Source organism: Quercus lobata, chromosome 7 (assembly GCF_001633185.2).
Source record: "Quercus lobata isolate SW786 chromosome 7, ValleyOak3.0 Primary Assembly, whole genome shotgun sequence".
Classification (NCBI taxonomy): domain Eukaryota; kingdom Viridiplantae; phylum Streptophyta; class Magnoliopsida; order Fagales; family Fagaceae; genus Quercus; species Quercus lobata.
This window is the reverse complement of record NC_044910.1, coordinates 3,375,378-3,389,151: the sequence shown is the minus strand read 5'-3', so window position 1 is coordinate 3,389,151 and position 13,774 is coordinate 3,375,378. Positions and strand designations below refer to the sequence as shown.

The following is a 13,774-nucleotide window of genomic DNA, read 5'->3' as shown; positions in this document are numbered from 1 at the left end:
CTATTTTGAAACTTGGTGTAAAACTTTATATCTTCAAAAAAAATTTAACTAGCAAAATATGCATGAAAGTTTTACCTGTAACTCGATTTTTTTAAAATTGAGTTTAAAAAATAGGGGCATTTTGTTAAATAGTTTCAAAATAAGAGTAATTTGCTGCATAGTTTCTAAATTAAGAGCAAATGCCCATTTTCCCCCAACAATTTTGGGGTCTACTTTTTCTTTAGTGTAGATTCAAAAGTTCCCCTCGCTAGTTTATCAAATAAGCCAAAAAATAAAATTTAAGCTTGGTTTGTTAATAAACAAACAAACACAAAAGAGATTTTTATCAACCAAATCCCAGCTATTTACATTCACACCACAAATTTGGGGTCTACTTTTCCCTAGTGTACATTTGAAAGTCTCTCTCGTTCAAGGTTGCCTTTCCTTCTGTGTGTTCCACAAGTAGAGAGCTTGGGTGCCCTACACTCATTGGGTATCTTCAATTGATGAATTCTTCTAGATTTTATTTATTTACTAAATTGGTAATCTATTTGATAATAGCTTTGTAGTTAATTGGCAAATCGTGAGGTTTCCAACACATGGTTTTTGAATTCCCACAACCATTTTAACTATATATATAACGTGCTTCCATCAAAGTGAATTAAAGAAGAATATCTAATTACATAAATTTAGAAAACAAACAAATCTTGATAATGTTTTCATTATTAGTATAGCTGGGTTTGAGTAACTACATGAGCTCATAACAGAGAATGCATGATGCAAAGCAATGCTTGATAAGTTTATTTGTGAGGAAATTGGTGATGGTGGGTTTGGTAACATGTATAAATGGAACATTAATCATGGGGCTAGGTCCTAGGGCACTCCGGACTGTTGATGTTAAGGAAAACCATAGTTGTGGGAAGTTCAATATCCTCAATCCATGATTATATTCTTCCATGCAAATTGAATATATGTAATTTTATTTATAAAAATTGTGTAATATCACAAATCTATACAATGTAAGCAAAATTCATTTCAATTCTTTAACTTTGTTTTCTTTTATTTCAGTCTTCTAACTTTAAAATTTATTTAATTAAGATATTTTTCATAAACTTGTATTATATGTTGTAGTTAATTTTTCAATCTTTAAATTTTTCTTCAAATTTTTATAAAAAAATTCAATTAATAATTGAAAAATATTTTACAGATTTGTTTTATCAAAAAATTTAATAAAAGTGAGGGAAAAACCTTAATTGAATAAATCTAAAATTTAAAGGACTAAAATGAAACTATGTTAGAGGACTAAAATGAATTATGGAGAAACTTAGGGGTGGGTTTTTCATTTTAGCCTTATATATATATATATATATATATATATATATATATATATATATATCAAGGAAGTCAATACTGTATCAGAGGCTGTATCGGTTTGGCCAGCGGTACGATATATTTCAGGTACCGATTAATATTGGTGTACCGTTTCGGGATTACCGCTAAATATATATATTCTCTTAAAATTTTTATATATTCTCTTAAAAATATAAAATAATTTAAAGTCTAACAAATAATAATAATTTCTTTAAATATTAATAATTGTGGTTGTAGAATAACTTTTTATTTTAAGAAGAGTTGTAGTTTAATAATAGTACCATGTACATGTGCTTACTAAAGGCAGTAATGAAAAAACAAAAGAAATAAAAATCAATGTGCAATTTTTTTTTTTTTTTTTGGTAAACATGTGCAAAAGTTAAAACTAGGACACGTGAGTGCTTGGAGATAAGTTTGAAAAATTTTAAAACTTTTGACTCATTTAATGACTTCAGTATATTCACGTGGGAGTGGGACTCTAGCGTCCAAAACAAGATATACCAGGCGTTCAAAACTAGAAAAACCAAAGAACAGAGAAGCTAAAAAGTTGAAGAAAAACAGAGAACGGAGAAGTGAAGAGGCGAGGAAGAAGAAGTTGAAGCAGGTGGGGGGATTGCAATTGACAAAATGGAAGTGGTTGGAGACATGGGAGTGATCGGCGACGTGGTGGTGAGTGGCTGTAATGACAAAAATTGATGATTTTTGGGATTTTTTTTTTTTTTTTTTTTTTTTTTTTTTTTTTTTTTTTTTTGTACCGGCCCGGTTTAGATTTACCGACCAAAACCTCCAATTTTCGCTGGTAAGGCCGAAACAGTCCGGTATGGACCGGTACTTAGAGCGGTACGAATCAAGGGGGGTTTTGATATCGGTCAGTTCACCAGTACGAAAAAAACCGGCCGGTACGGTACGGTATTAACTTCATTGCTTGAGGATTGAGGCCTTCTTTTTTTCTTGTTATTTGAGATTTGCTTTTGAAAAATCACTTTTTTTTCTTGCGATATTTCTATGTCCATCATTGATGCATGCATTCTTCTATTTGAGACCACGGATCCACTCACATGAATATTTCTAAGTGAATCATGTGTTATCTCATTTTTTATCACAATATCCAACAAGTAGAATTAATGAAACTTGTTTTATGAAGCTGTTCTCTTTTTGAACATCAATTTGAAACTCTTATTTTATTCACTTTTATGTGTAGCATGACTTGATTTTCTTGATAGTTATTCTTGTGACTATCATACGCAGCATTTGGTCTTTCAAAGCTCACTGTCCCTGAAGACTTTTGCAATAAGTTTCACAAGGTAGGCTTCAAAAAATTTCAACTTCACAATTCCATCAAGCTTCTTGAGATATCAATTACATAAATCTGTCGAGCTTCACAAGGAGGCTGTTGTGCCACTCCGTGGGGGTAAATTCTTGTTTGCTTCCTCACTCGTGTATTTTTTTGCATGTCTATTTTTTTGTTTTGTATTGTTTCGCCTCTGTATAGAACTGGTCATATGATGACTTAGTGGCACTACGAAGAATTTGCAAGAGTTTATTTTGTTTCCCAAGCCAAGCGGCTATGAAGTCCCATGCAAGATCTTGAAGATGAAAACAATCTTGAAGACGAAGACAATCTTGAAGACGAAGACAATCTTGAAGATGTAAACATCCTTGAAGACGAAGACTGCTTTAAGGATGAAGACTACCTTGAAGAAGAAGACAATCTTGAAGATGAAGTCTATCTTGGCTATGAAGACTTCCTTGAAGACGAAGACTATAAGGATGAAGACAATGTTGAAGATGAAGTCTATCTTGGCTATGAAGACTTCCTTGAAGACGAAAACTATCTTAGGGATGAAGACAATCTTGAAGACGAAGTCTATCTTGGATATGAAGACTTCCTTGAAGATGATCCTAAGGATGAAGACAATCTTGAAGACGAAGACAATCTTGAAGATGAAGTCTATCTTGGATATGAGGACTTCCTTGAAGACGAAGACTATCTTAAGGATGGAGACAATCTTGAAGACGAAGTCTATCTTGGATACGAAGACTTCCTTGAAGACGAAGACTATCTTAAGGATGGAGACAATCTTGAAGATGAAGACTGCTTTAATGGAGCAACTATTGATGCAACAATCTAAGGATGTACTTTGGCCTCTTTGCAATGGATGTGCTTTGGCTTCTTGCTATAATACTTTTTAAAGGTATAAAATGACGAGTACCAGACTTTAGAAATGCGAGGTGACACCACTCAGAGTTTAAATATGCGAGAAGATGACACCAACACTTCGAGGATTTGAGGTGATCCAACTCAGCAGAGACTTTAGAGATGTAAAGAGATACCACCAAGTTTTTGAAGATGCAAGGAGATACGTACCACCAAGACTTTAAACGTGAAAGGTAGAACTACTTAGACTTTAAAGAGGAGAGAGAAATCACATTTTAGAGATGCCAAGCAACATTCTCACAATGATGTTTGCTTTCATGGTGACTTTGCATTCCTTTTAGTAGCAATGTTTTACGGTGATGTTTGCCTTCAGATGGTACCATTGTCTTCTTGTAACAACTTTCTCATAGTGACGTTTGCCCAAAACTATGATTGCACTTAGTGTGACATTCCAAGTTGCCTATGTAGCACTTGAGAGAGATTGAGTCATCTTGTGGTTCAAGAATTTTTTTTTTTTTTGACATGTGACTGAACTTAGCATAGAAAGCCAAGCTGCCTACTTACCCTTTGAGGGGGATCAAGTCATTATGTAGTTCAAGTGATTTTTTTTTGAACACTTCCAAGAGTAATGGGAGAACATCATGTAGCCTTTAAGTGTTGAGGTAGGCAATTTAGGTTGTTACCAAGGAGTGCTTCAATCTTTAGGCATAATAATGTTTCAAGAATTTGCTGTTGACAGGGCCAATCCTAACCATTTTCAGCAACCAACTTGTATGCTCCATTGTTATAGGCTTCTTGGACAACATATGGTCCATCCCATTTCGAAACAAACTTGTTCTTAGTGCGATGGGTGACCATGATGGGTCTTTGTATAGGAAGAACCAAATCTCCAACTTGGAAAGATCGAGGACGAACCTTCTTGTTGAAGGTCCTAGAAATGCAAACTTGATAACACTCAAGGCGTTGTTGTGCCTCCAGCCTTTTTTCATCCAAAGCTTCTAATTCTTCAAGTCGTAAACGAACATTATCTTCATTAGAAAGACCTTCTTGAATGGCAATCCTTAATGAAGGAATTTGGCGTTCAAGTTGTAGAATAGCTTCTACCCCATAAACAAGAGAATAGGGCGTGGCTTGGGTAGGTGTTCAATATGTTGTACGATACGCCCATAAAGCTTCCTCAACTCTTTCAAGCCAATCTATTTTCGACTTCCCTACAACTTTCTTGAGCAAATTGCATAGATTTTTGTTAAAGTCTTCTACGAGACCATTGGCTGGAGCATTATACATGGAGGAATTATGCTGCTTAAAACCAAAGTCATTGTAAAGCTTTCCAATCGGCTTCTTGTAGAATTCTTTCCCATTATTAGTGATGATATAATGGGGTACACCATACCTAAAGACGATGTTTCTTATGATGAAGTTTATGACAGTTTCTTTCTTCACTTTACAGAATACAGCAACTTCAGCCCACTTGGAGAAATAATCTGTCGCAGCCAGGATATAAGAATGTCCTTCAAAGGATTTTGGCATCATTGGCCCAACCACATCTAATCCCCAAGCATTAAATGGCCATGAAGTTACAGTAGGATGTAGGGGTTTTGGAGGTTGATGAATGAAGTTTGCATGGAATTGACATGCTAAGCATCTTTTTGCATACTCCATACAATCCTTGACCATAGTGGGCCAATAATAACCCATCCACTTAATTTGAAAATGAAGTTTGGGACCAGATTGGTGAGCACCACAAATCCCTGAATAAGCTTCTTCAAGTGCCTTGGCAACTTCCTCATCATCCAAGCAACGAAGGAGAAGGCCACCAAGTCTTTGAAGATGCAAGAAGGTACCACCAGGTCTTTGAAGATGTAAGGGGATACCACCAAGACTTTAAACATGAAAGGTAGCACTACTTAGACTTTAAAGATGAGAGAGAAAGCACATTTTAGAGACACCAAGCGACATTCTCACAATAATGTTTTCTCTCTTGGTGACTTTTCATGGCTTAAGAATTTTTTTTTTGGACATGTGATTAAACTTAGCATAGAATACCAAGCTGCCTATGTACCCTTTGAGAGGGATCAAGTCATCACATAGTTCGGAGGGTTTTTTTTTTTTTTTTTTGGTTGCTTTTATTTTATTTTATTTTATTTTTTTATTTTTTTGTTTTGCTTTAACTTTGGCCTAGGCTGCCTTTTTAAAGGTTTTCAACCTAGTGAGCTTTTAATACCCTAACTTTTGCCTAGGTTGCCTTTTAAAAGGTTTTCAACCTTGTGGGCTCTTTTTTTATTTTTTATTTTTTTAAATTTATGAACACTTTCAAAAGTAATGGGAGAACATCATGTACTCTTTAAGTGTTGAAGTAGGCAGTTTTAGGCTCTTACCAAGGAGCATTTCGAACTTCAATCATAGTAATGCTTCAAGAACTTGCCATTGACAAGGCCAATTCTTAAAACGTCTTTAATTGTATCAATGTCGATTTCCTTCAATTCATCAACTGTAGCTCATATGCCTTCTTCGAATATGGGTGGAGCATCCTTAACATTATCTTCGACTTCCTAGTTTGTGGTCACCATTGTATGCCTTTTTACAGTCAAGGCTTTTCCAATATTCACTTCCCAAATGGTTCTACGTTTCATATGAGATGGAAAGGAGCTTCGAATCTCATTTGAATCTGGATCAACAATAAGTGTGTCATTAGCACCTCTAGGGAGGAAATTTGTCCTCTCATGCTCTCACTTTGCCTTTAAATCTTTTGAAATTCAAGAAGGGATTAAATGATTGAGCCTTGTGAGAACTGAACCTCGAGTGCCAACTTGAGAAGAAGTTGAGTGACTAAGTCTTATGAAAATAGAGCCTTGAGTGCCAACAATAGAGTTATCTTCTTGTGTCCCCAACCTATCAAAGATTGAGATATGGGAAGTGGGTCGCCCAATGTGGTAAAAAATAGATGATTTCTTTGATAGGTTCAAAGATTGTTCTTCTTCCTCATAATTTGCTAAAATTACTAAAACACTAGCTTTTCAGATGGGAATATGAATAGGAGTTGGTGGGGTGTAACCAATTCCAACCATAGAACTTGTTACACCGAAACCTTTAGCCTTCGACACCTTATGTTCTTCTTTTCTAGAGGCTTCAGGGATGAGCTTACCCAAACCACTTGTCTTCTCATGGTTATAACTAGCTTTAGCCATAAGTCTATACACGTTGGGGTCCAAACCCTCTTTGGTTCTTTTGGTTGGCAAAGTCTCATGCTCAACAATTGGTCCTTGGGATGGTCTTGTAAACCCTTTCAATGGTTGACTTGAGGGTCTTGGTTTTGTGATTTTAGTAACTGGCAAGTTTAATCCTTGCAAATCCTTTGATATTGACTCCTCATCTCTTGAAAATAGGGATTGGCCTTCTTTTCTTTTGGCAACTGGAACATAGTGTAGCACAGGGGCTACTTTAGTTACTTCTGAAGTATGATGCTTCTTCTCTTCTATAGAAGTCTTGGTTTGCTTGGTTTCCTTCTCCTTAATTGGAGAATCAATCCTTGGAGCTTTGAAGTGGGGCTTTTCTTCTTTACTAGATGGTGAAGCCACGACTTGGGTTTCTTCTATCATATTGTCTTCCAAGTAAAGTTTTGCATCAACAAAGTGTGACTCATCTACAGTAAAGGGCTTGTCATCAGCTACTATCTTCTTGACTTGTCCATCTTGGAAATATTTAAAGCATTGGTGATACGTAGATGGCACAACACCATACTTATGCAACCATGGTCTTCCAATAAGCAATTTGTAAGTGGTCTTGGCATCAATGACATGAAAGAGCGCACTTGATTCCATTTCACAAATAAGCATATGAAGTCTAATTTTCCCAATAGCTTTTTGTCCACCTTGATTAAAGCCTTGAATCATTAATTTACTGGGAAGTAGTTCATCCAAGGAGATTCCAAGTTCTTTCAATATTTTGAGTGGGTGGATATTGACTGCAAATCCACCATCAATAAGGATGCGATTGACTTGTTGTTCTCAAACGTAGCCAGTCACAAATAAGGGACGATTATGAATCTTGGATCCCAACAAACGATCATCATCAGTGAAAATGATTAAAGACCAATATGCTTTATACACAATAGCTCGCTCTGTTTCTTCCTCACTATCTGAAGAGTCTTCTTCACCACTTATTTGATAACATGTAAGAGATGAAAAGATATAATCCTCGGGAATTGGCACTGGGGAGAAAGGTACTTTCACCTTAATAGGCTTAAATGAACCAAATTGTATGGTGAGAACAGTAGAAATAGTGGTTGAGGCCACCATGGCCAAATTGGCAGTCGCAACTTCATCATCAAACGTGATCTTTCCTTGATGGGCTAGCTCCATGATTTTATCTTTCAACACAAAGCATTGCTCAATGGGGTGGCCTACGAGGCAATGATACTTGCAATACTTGGGATCATTTGTTTGGTCAGCCTCTTCAGGACATTTCATCTCGGGTAGCTCAATCAACTTCAACTCAAGTAAATGATCCAACATATTGGAGATATCGGAATCAGGGAATGGTTATTGCTTTTCTTGCATCTCTTGTAATGTGGGTCTTCTTTTTCTCTTATCTTGAGTGAGAGTAAACACCTGTTCTTTCATCTTGGGCTTAATTGGAACTTTAAGAGGAGCAGTAGTTACAATCAAAGACTGCTTGTTTTCTGATTTAGAAGGGAATTTGCCCCCTTTGTGAATATCTTGTCTTTCTCCTCCCTTGCGAGGTTCTTAAATAGGCGGGCCTTGGTGACCATTGGAAGTAATACTAAGCTCCATGTCATGGGCACGCGTTGCTAATTCTTCAAATGTTTTAGTCTTTATTCCTTGAAGGATATAGCTTATAGCCCAATTCATTCCTTGAATACACATCTCAATTGTAGACGCCTCAGATAATTGATCCTTGCAGTTGAGACTAAGATTTCTCTATCATTGAATGTAATCAATGACAAGCTCTTCTTTCCATTGCTTTGAATTGGTGAGTTCTATCATGCTAATAGTATGTCAAGTACTATAGAAACGGTTTAGGAATTCTCTTTCCATTTGATTCCAACTATCAACAGAGCCAGGCGCTAGATCGGTATACCAATAAAATGCATTTCCCTTCAAAGATCGAACAAATTGCTTGACCATGAGATCCCCATAAGTTCCAGCATTGTTACAAGTTTCCATGAAATGAGCTACATACTGCCTTGGATTGCCTTTACCCTTAAATTGTTGAAACTTTGGTGGCTAATAGTTTTGTGGCATCCTTAAGAGATCTATCCTTTGAGTGTATGGCTTGGCATAGGCAACGGATGATTGACTTCCACCCCCAACTTGGTCTTTGATTGCTTCCTTGATTAATTCCTTGAGCTGGTTAGAAGAAATAGACCCATCTGCAAAGAGTTTGAGATCCTTTGTTGGACTCTTGGGTTTGTCATTATGGGTTTGTTTTGGCTTAGAGCTTTCATTTTCACGATTTAGTACAGATGTATTCCCCATCTTATCCATTAGGAGAGTTATTTGTGCATCTCTCAATGCTTCCCTTTCTTTCATAGACTTCATTAATTCTTCTAAAGTCTGAGCTATAGTCAGGACTTGTTCCTCTAGAGATGTTGTGTTAGTCATCATGACTGGCATGGTGAATGAGCTAACAGAGTGAGGAGAGTCCCTAAGCTTGGAAGTAGGAATATTTTCTGAAAAGGAGAACTCAGAGCCATCAGGTGACTTGTTTTCTTCTTCAGTTATTGGAACTTCTTGGATTGGTTCCAAAGTTTGAGACAAAGCTGGCTGAGATACCATTTCTTTGACAAGACCAGCTATGTCTTTGCTTGCCCCCTACGAAGACGAAGCTATTTGCGACTTCTGAGCTTTAGAAGTGTTGAAAACAGGTGAGGGATGGGGTATAGGTGTTGTTTGAACATAAACCTCTGCAAGAGCTTTTGTTCTTCCCCTTGTCATAAGTCCAACATAGGAAGTGTTAGAACTTGATGAAGAGTTTGAATCGAGTGGATCAACTTCACTTGTTCCAAAAAGAGGATTGTTGATTTGAGTGTTCTTTGAAGCCATATGAATTCAAAAGATGTGACAAGTTGATGATGAAGAGATGAGAGGTAGAGATGGTCCCACCAGGTGTGCCAAAAATTTGTAAACACAAAATTTCCCAATTGAAGAAAATCAAACAATTGAAAAGAAATATGGTTTGCAAATATAAATTTGTATTGATGAATAATGAGTACAATCTTTATTTCAATTCTTTTGACAAAAGAATACCCTCTGATTCTATCTTCTTTGAACTTGACTCGAACAAGAGACCTTCTTGACTTTGGTTGGAAGATGGATTGAATGGTCTTCACAACAAATCTCTAGCTTTGAGCTTATTAGAGATTTATTGTTCTTCAAGTTTTCGAATGCGAAGGCTCGTAGGTTAAAATTCTTTGGGGCTTTAGAGGCTTGATCTGTTGAGCTTCAAAGATTTGGGTTTGTTGAAGTTTATGGAGGTTTTTTTAGCTTAATTCCGATAGGACTTCAAAGAACTCGAACAAGAGATCTTCTTGACTTTGGTTGGAAGATGGATTGAACGGTCTTCACAACAAATCTCTAGCCTTGAGCTTGTTAGAGATTTGTTGTCCTTCAAGTTCTTCAAAACCCTTTGAATGTTCTTCAAGTTCTTCAAAGACTCTTAAGACAGAATTTCTCTAGAGCTTGGGCCTCTTGAAAACTTGGTCCTCCAAATGAGAGGGGATGTCCTCTATTTATAGTGATTTTAGAGGATAAGCTCCACTTTGAATTGATATACTTGAAAGTATGTAGTAGACTTTTGATTGGCCCAAATTCTTCTTAGAGATAATTATCTCTATTTATCTATTTTGATAAAGATAATAATCAACAAAGATAAATAATTACCTCTATTTGATTTATTTTTATAAAGATAATTATCTATAAATTTTGAATAGAAAATTTTTCTTTATTTTATTTATTTATTTTATCAAAGATAATTATCCATATATTTTGAATAGGAAATTTATCTTTATCTTGTGGGCCAAAGGACATGTGGCAAATTTCAAAATGCAAATGTGATATCAATTTGGATGACACATGTCATCATCTAATTTAATTAATTTAATGACATTAATTTAGAATTTGCCACTAAATTTTGATATGGCATTTTATAATTGGCTTAAAATTTTGCTTCCTACACAGACTTAAAGGCGAAAAATTTTAGTGAATTATTTTAATACTAAATATCAATTAAATACTATTTACAGCATTTGACTTTCTATTTTATACCCATTTTTACTATTAAAACAGTTCTATTTTTAAGATGTAAAATTGCTAATTAATTTTTTGCATTTAGATTTTATTTACATCTCTTTCATAAGTTGTTAGAAAAATTTTGTCAATGATTATTCTGTTTTATAGTTTCAATTGGGTTGGATTTCTTTTGGCTCAATATTTCAGAGGCCTTCTTTGAGGTGGGGAGGAAAAATGCACAACCCACCTATATTTTTTTTCCTTTAAAAAATTATTATTTTACAATTTTAAGACATTTTAATACAATTTTGGAAGCATTTTACTTAAACAAATTTTGGGCCTTAAGACCCTTTAAAAATATTTTTGTACAAGTGGGGCCTTAAGTCTAGGCCTAAGTGGCCTTGGCCTTGAGCCAACCCTGATTAATATGAGCAGATCCAAAATAGATTGGTTATGTGTTTAATGACTCTCATAGATCAATGACCTGTAAGTAGAAATGACCAAACCCAATAGGTATAGGGTACCCTACCCGACCTAACCAGACCCGAAAATATTGGGTATTACCAAATTGCCTAGTTCATCATGAGTAAATTGGGTTGAATTTTGTCTAAACTTGAAATTCATGGGTCGGGTTTGGATATTACCCGAACCCAATCCATACTATTAAAAACAAATCCCTAAAACAACCCATTTTTGGCCTTCTCCCTTCAAGTTCTCTCTTTAGCCTCTCCACAGAGCAATAAAGCAAAAAAAATTCAAAGCATTAAGGAGAAGCACGAAAAAAAAAAAAAAAAAAAAAAAAAAAAAAAAAAAAAAAAAAAAGAAAATTCAAGCAAAAAGGAGGAGCAGAACAAACCCAAAAATTATTTTCTCTAAAAAAAAAACCCAAGAAAATTCAAGTAGAACACTAATAAAAAGGAAATATCTATTTCCCTTGCTCATCTCACCTGTGATGCTCCTTAGTACATGTTGGTTTACATTGACATAGACAATCATTTTCATATTTACACATAGTAACATGAACTTATTACTTGTTTTTCATATATTTTTGCATGGACGCATCACACACGACCGCGAAATCACATGCACATTCAATCTGATCTCTTCATATTTACGTAATCTGAAAGAGAGAGGGTGGCTGGATAGAAATGTCTAGAAGTTGAAGTGAGATATGTGGGTCGCCCAACCCAATTAAGTGAGGATCTAGACCCTACCCAATTTGTTAGGTCCAACCCAAGATAGCTTTATACTGAACCCAAAACTAAGTCCAGCCTTTTGCATAGAAGCCCAAATTTCCAAACTTATCTCTTACACTCACAACACTCAACCCAAGTTAATTTCAAACTCCCTTAAGCCCAATCTAAATAAAATTCCTAGATGAAAGCTCAATTAGTGTGAAAAAACTAAAACTTGTTCAGACCCCCAATTTTAAAATTATGGCTAGATTTCTTTTACTCTAACTTATCTAAGTCTGGAACAAGAGTAAATGAGCGCAATAAACTAGTAACACTACTCTAAGCCATATGCAACCACAACGAGCAATAAAGGTAAAGCTTAAAGAGTAGGGAAGAGAGATGCAAACACAAGATAACATAGAGACGTGTTATCAAAGAGGAAACCTAAGAACTAGGCGAAAAACCTCTCCGTGATCCTCCAAGTCGAAATCGATCCACTAGTGAATAAGCTGGAGTACACAAATATCAAAAAGACTCTCCAAGCCTAATTTATCCAATGTACTTGAGCCCTCTAAGCTCCTGTTACCAATGGTTTTCTCGGAGTCTTGTCTTCATTAGCTTTTCAGATCCCGCAATTCAATCTGATTGCATCCGCCATTCAATGGCTTCTTCCAAAACTTCTCAAAGGTACCAAAACTTCTCTCAACACTCAGAATGGGTGAGGTAAGTGTTTGGGCTAAGAACCTCTCAAGGATGTATAGATGGTGAGGTAGGAATAGAGGAAAACCAAGAGAAAATGTGTAGATGATTGTGGGTATGAAAATCTCTAACTCTTAAGTGTTTTGTTAGGGTTTTCTCTCTGAAAAGCACTCCTTACAATTTCATAGGTAATGACGGTATATATCATGTGGGTAAAGAATTTGGTAAAACACTTTTTCATTTTGCCAAACATAGAGTTTTGTGCATACCTCACGAGATGGACTTTCTCGCAAATTGGACAGGCTAGTGTGACCCTTCAACTTCTAGTCATGTGCTTCACATGTGGCCTTTTTACGGGTTGCTTTACTCGTGAGTTTCACGCGAGCTAGTCGCAAACTGCATTGATTCTTCTTTTGAAGCTGGATTCTTTACCAATCTCTCACACTCATCCCTTACAAATAAGCCCACATAAATACTGGAAAATCATTGAATTAATTACAATCAAATTTGGCATGGAATTAAAATCAACAAAAGCTAGTTGGAAATCACAACTTTACACTAGAAAATCATGCTATTAACCTTTTTTTTTTTTTAATAAAAAAAGCTATTAAAATAAACTAGGTTCGAGTTGGGTTTGGGTATCCATGGATAAAATATTTTGGTTGGGTTCGAGTATAACCGAGCCAAACTTGGTCATTGGCCATTCCTACTTATAAGGTATAATTTTCCTCTCTTCAAACGAAGTTTCGAGTCAGACTGATAATGAAAGAGTATCTTTGTCTATTTGAGGAAGAAAAATTCGTAATGAACTAAATATCACATAAATAATACTGAGATGGATAACACAATTGACTCACTTTTAAAGTGGCATTTAATGAGGACCAAAGTCTTCTAATCATGCCATATTTAAAAAAGAAAAGAAAAAGGTAATACCTGCTATGGGTACTTTAAAGTAGCTTCCAACGGGGACCAAAGTATTTTAGTCATGCCAAACATTAAAAAAAAAAAAAAAAAAAAAAGAAAAGGTGATACATGCTAGGGGTATTTTTAAAGTAGCTTCCAACAAGGACCAAAGTCCTTTAATCCTGCCAAATATTTAAAAAAAGAAAAAGAAAAAGTAATACATGCTTTGGGTACTTTAA

General features: G+C 35.5%; 1 protein-coding gene across 1 annotated transcript; it reads left to right on the top strand.

Moving 5' to 3' along the window:
- Positions 1-2,927: 2,927 nt before the first annotated feature.
- On the top strand, positions 2,928-3,482 carry LOC115951400 (glutamate-rich protein 6B-like). The gene has a single exon (XM_031068620.1). It carries the CDS (start codon positions 2,928-2,930, stop codon positions 3,480-3,482), a length of 555 nt encoding a protein of 184 aa, XP_030924480.1.
- Positions 3,483-13,774: the final 10,292 nt, after the last annotated feature.

What these genes read in the sequence shown, in the direction of transcription:
- LOC115951400 (XM_031068620.1), top strand. Translation starts at nt 2,928, where the DNA reads ATGCAAGATCTTGAAGATGAAAACAATCTTGAAGACGAAGACAATCTT.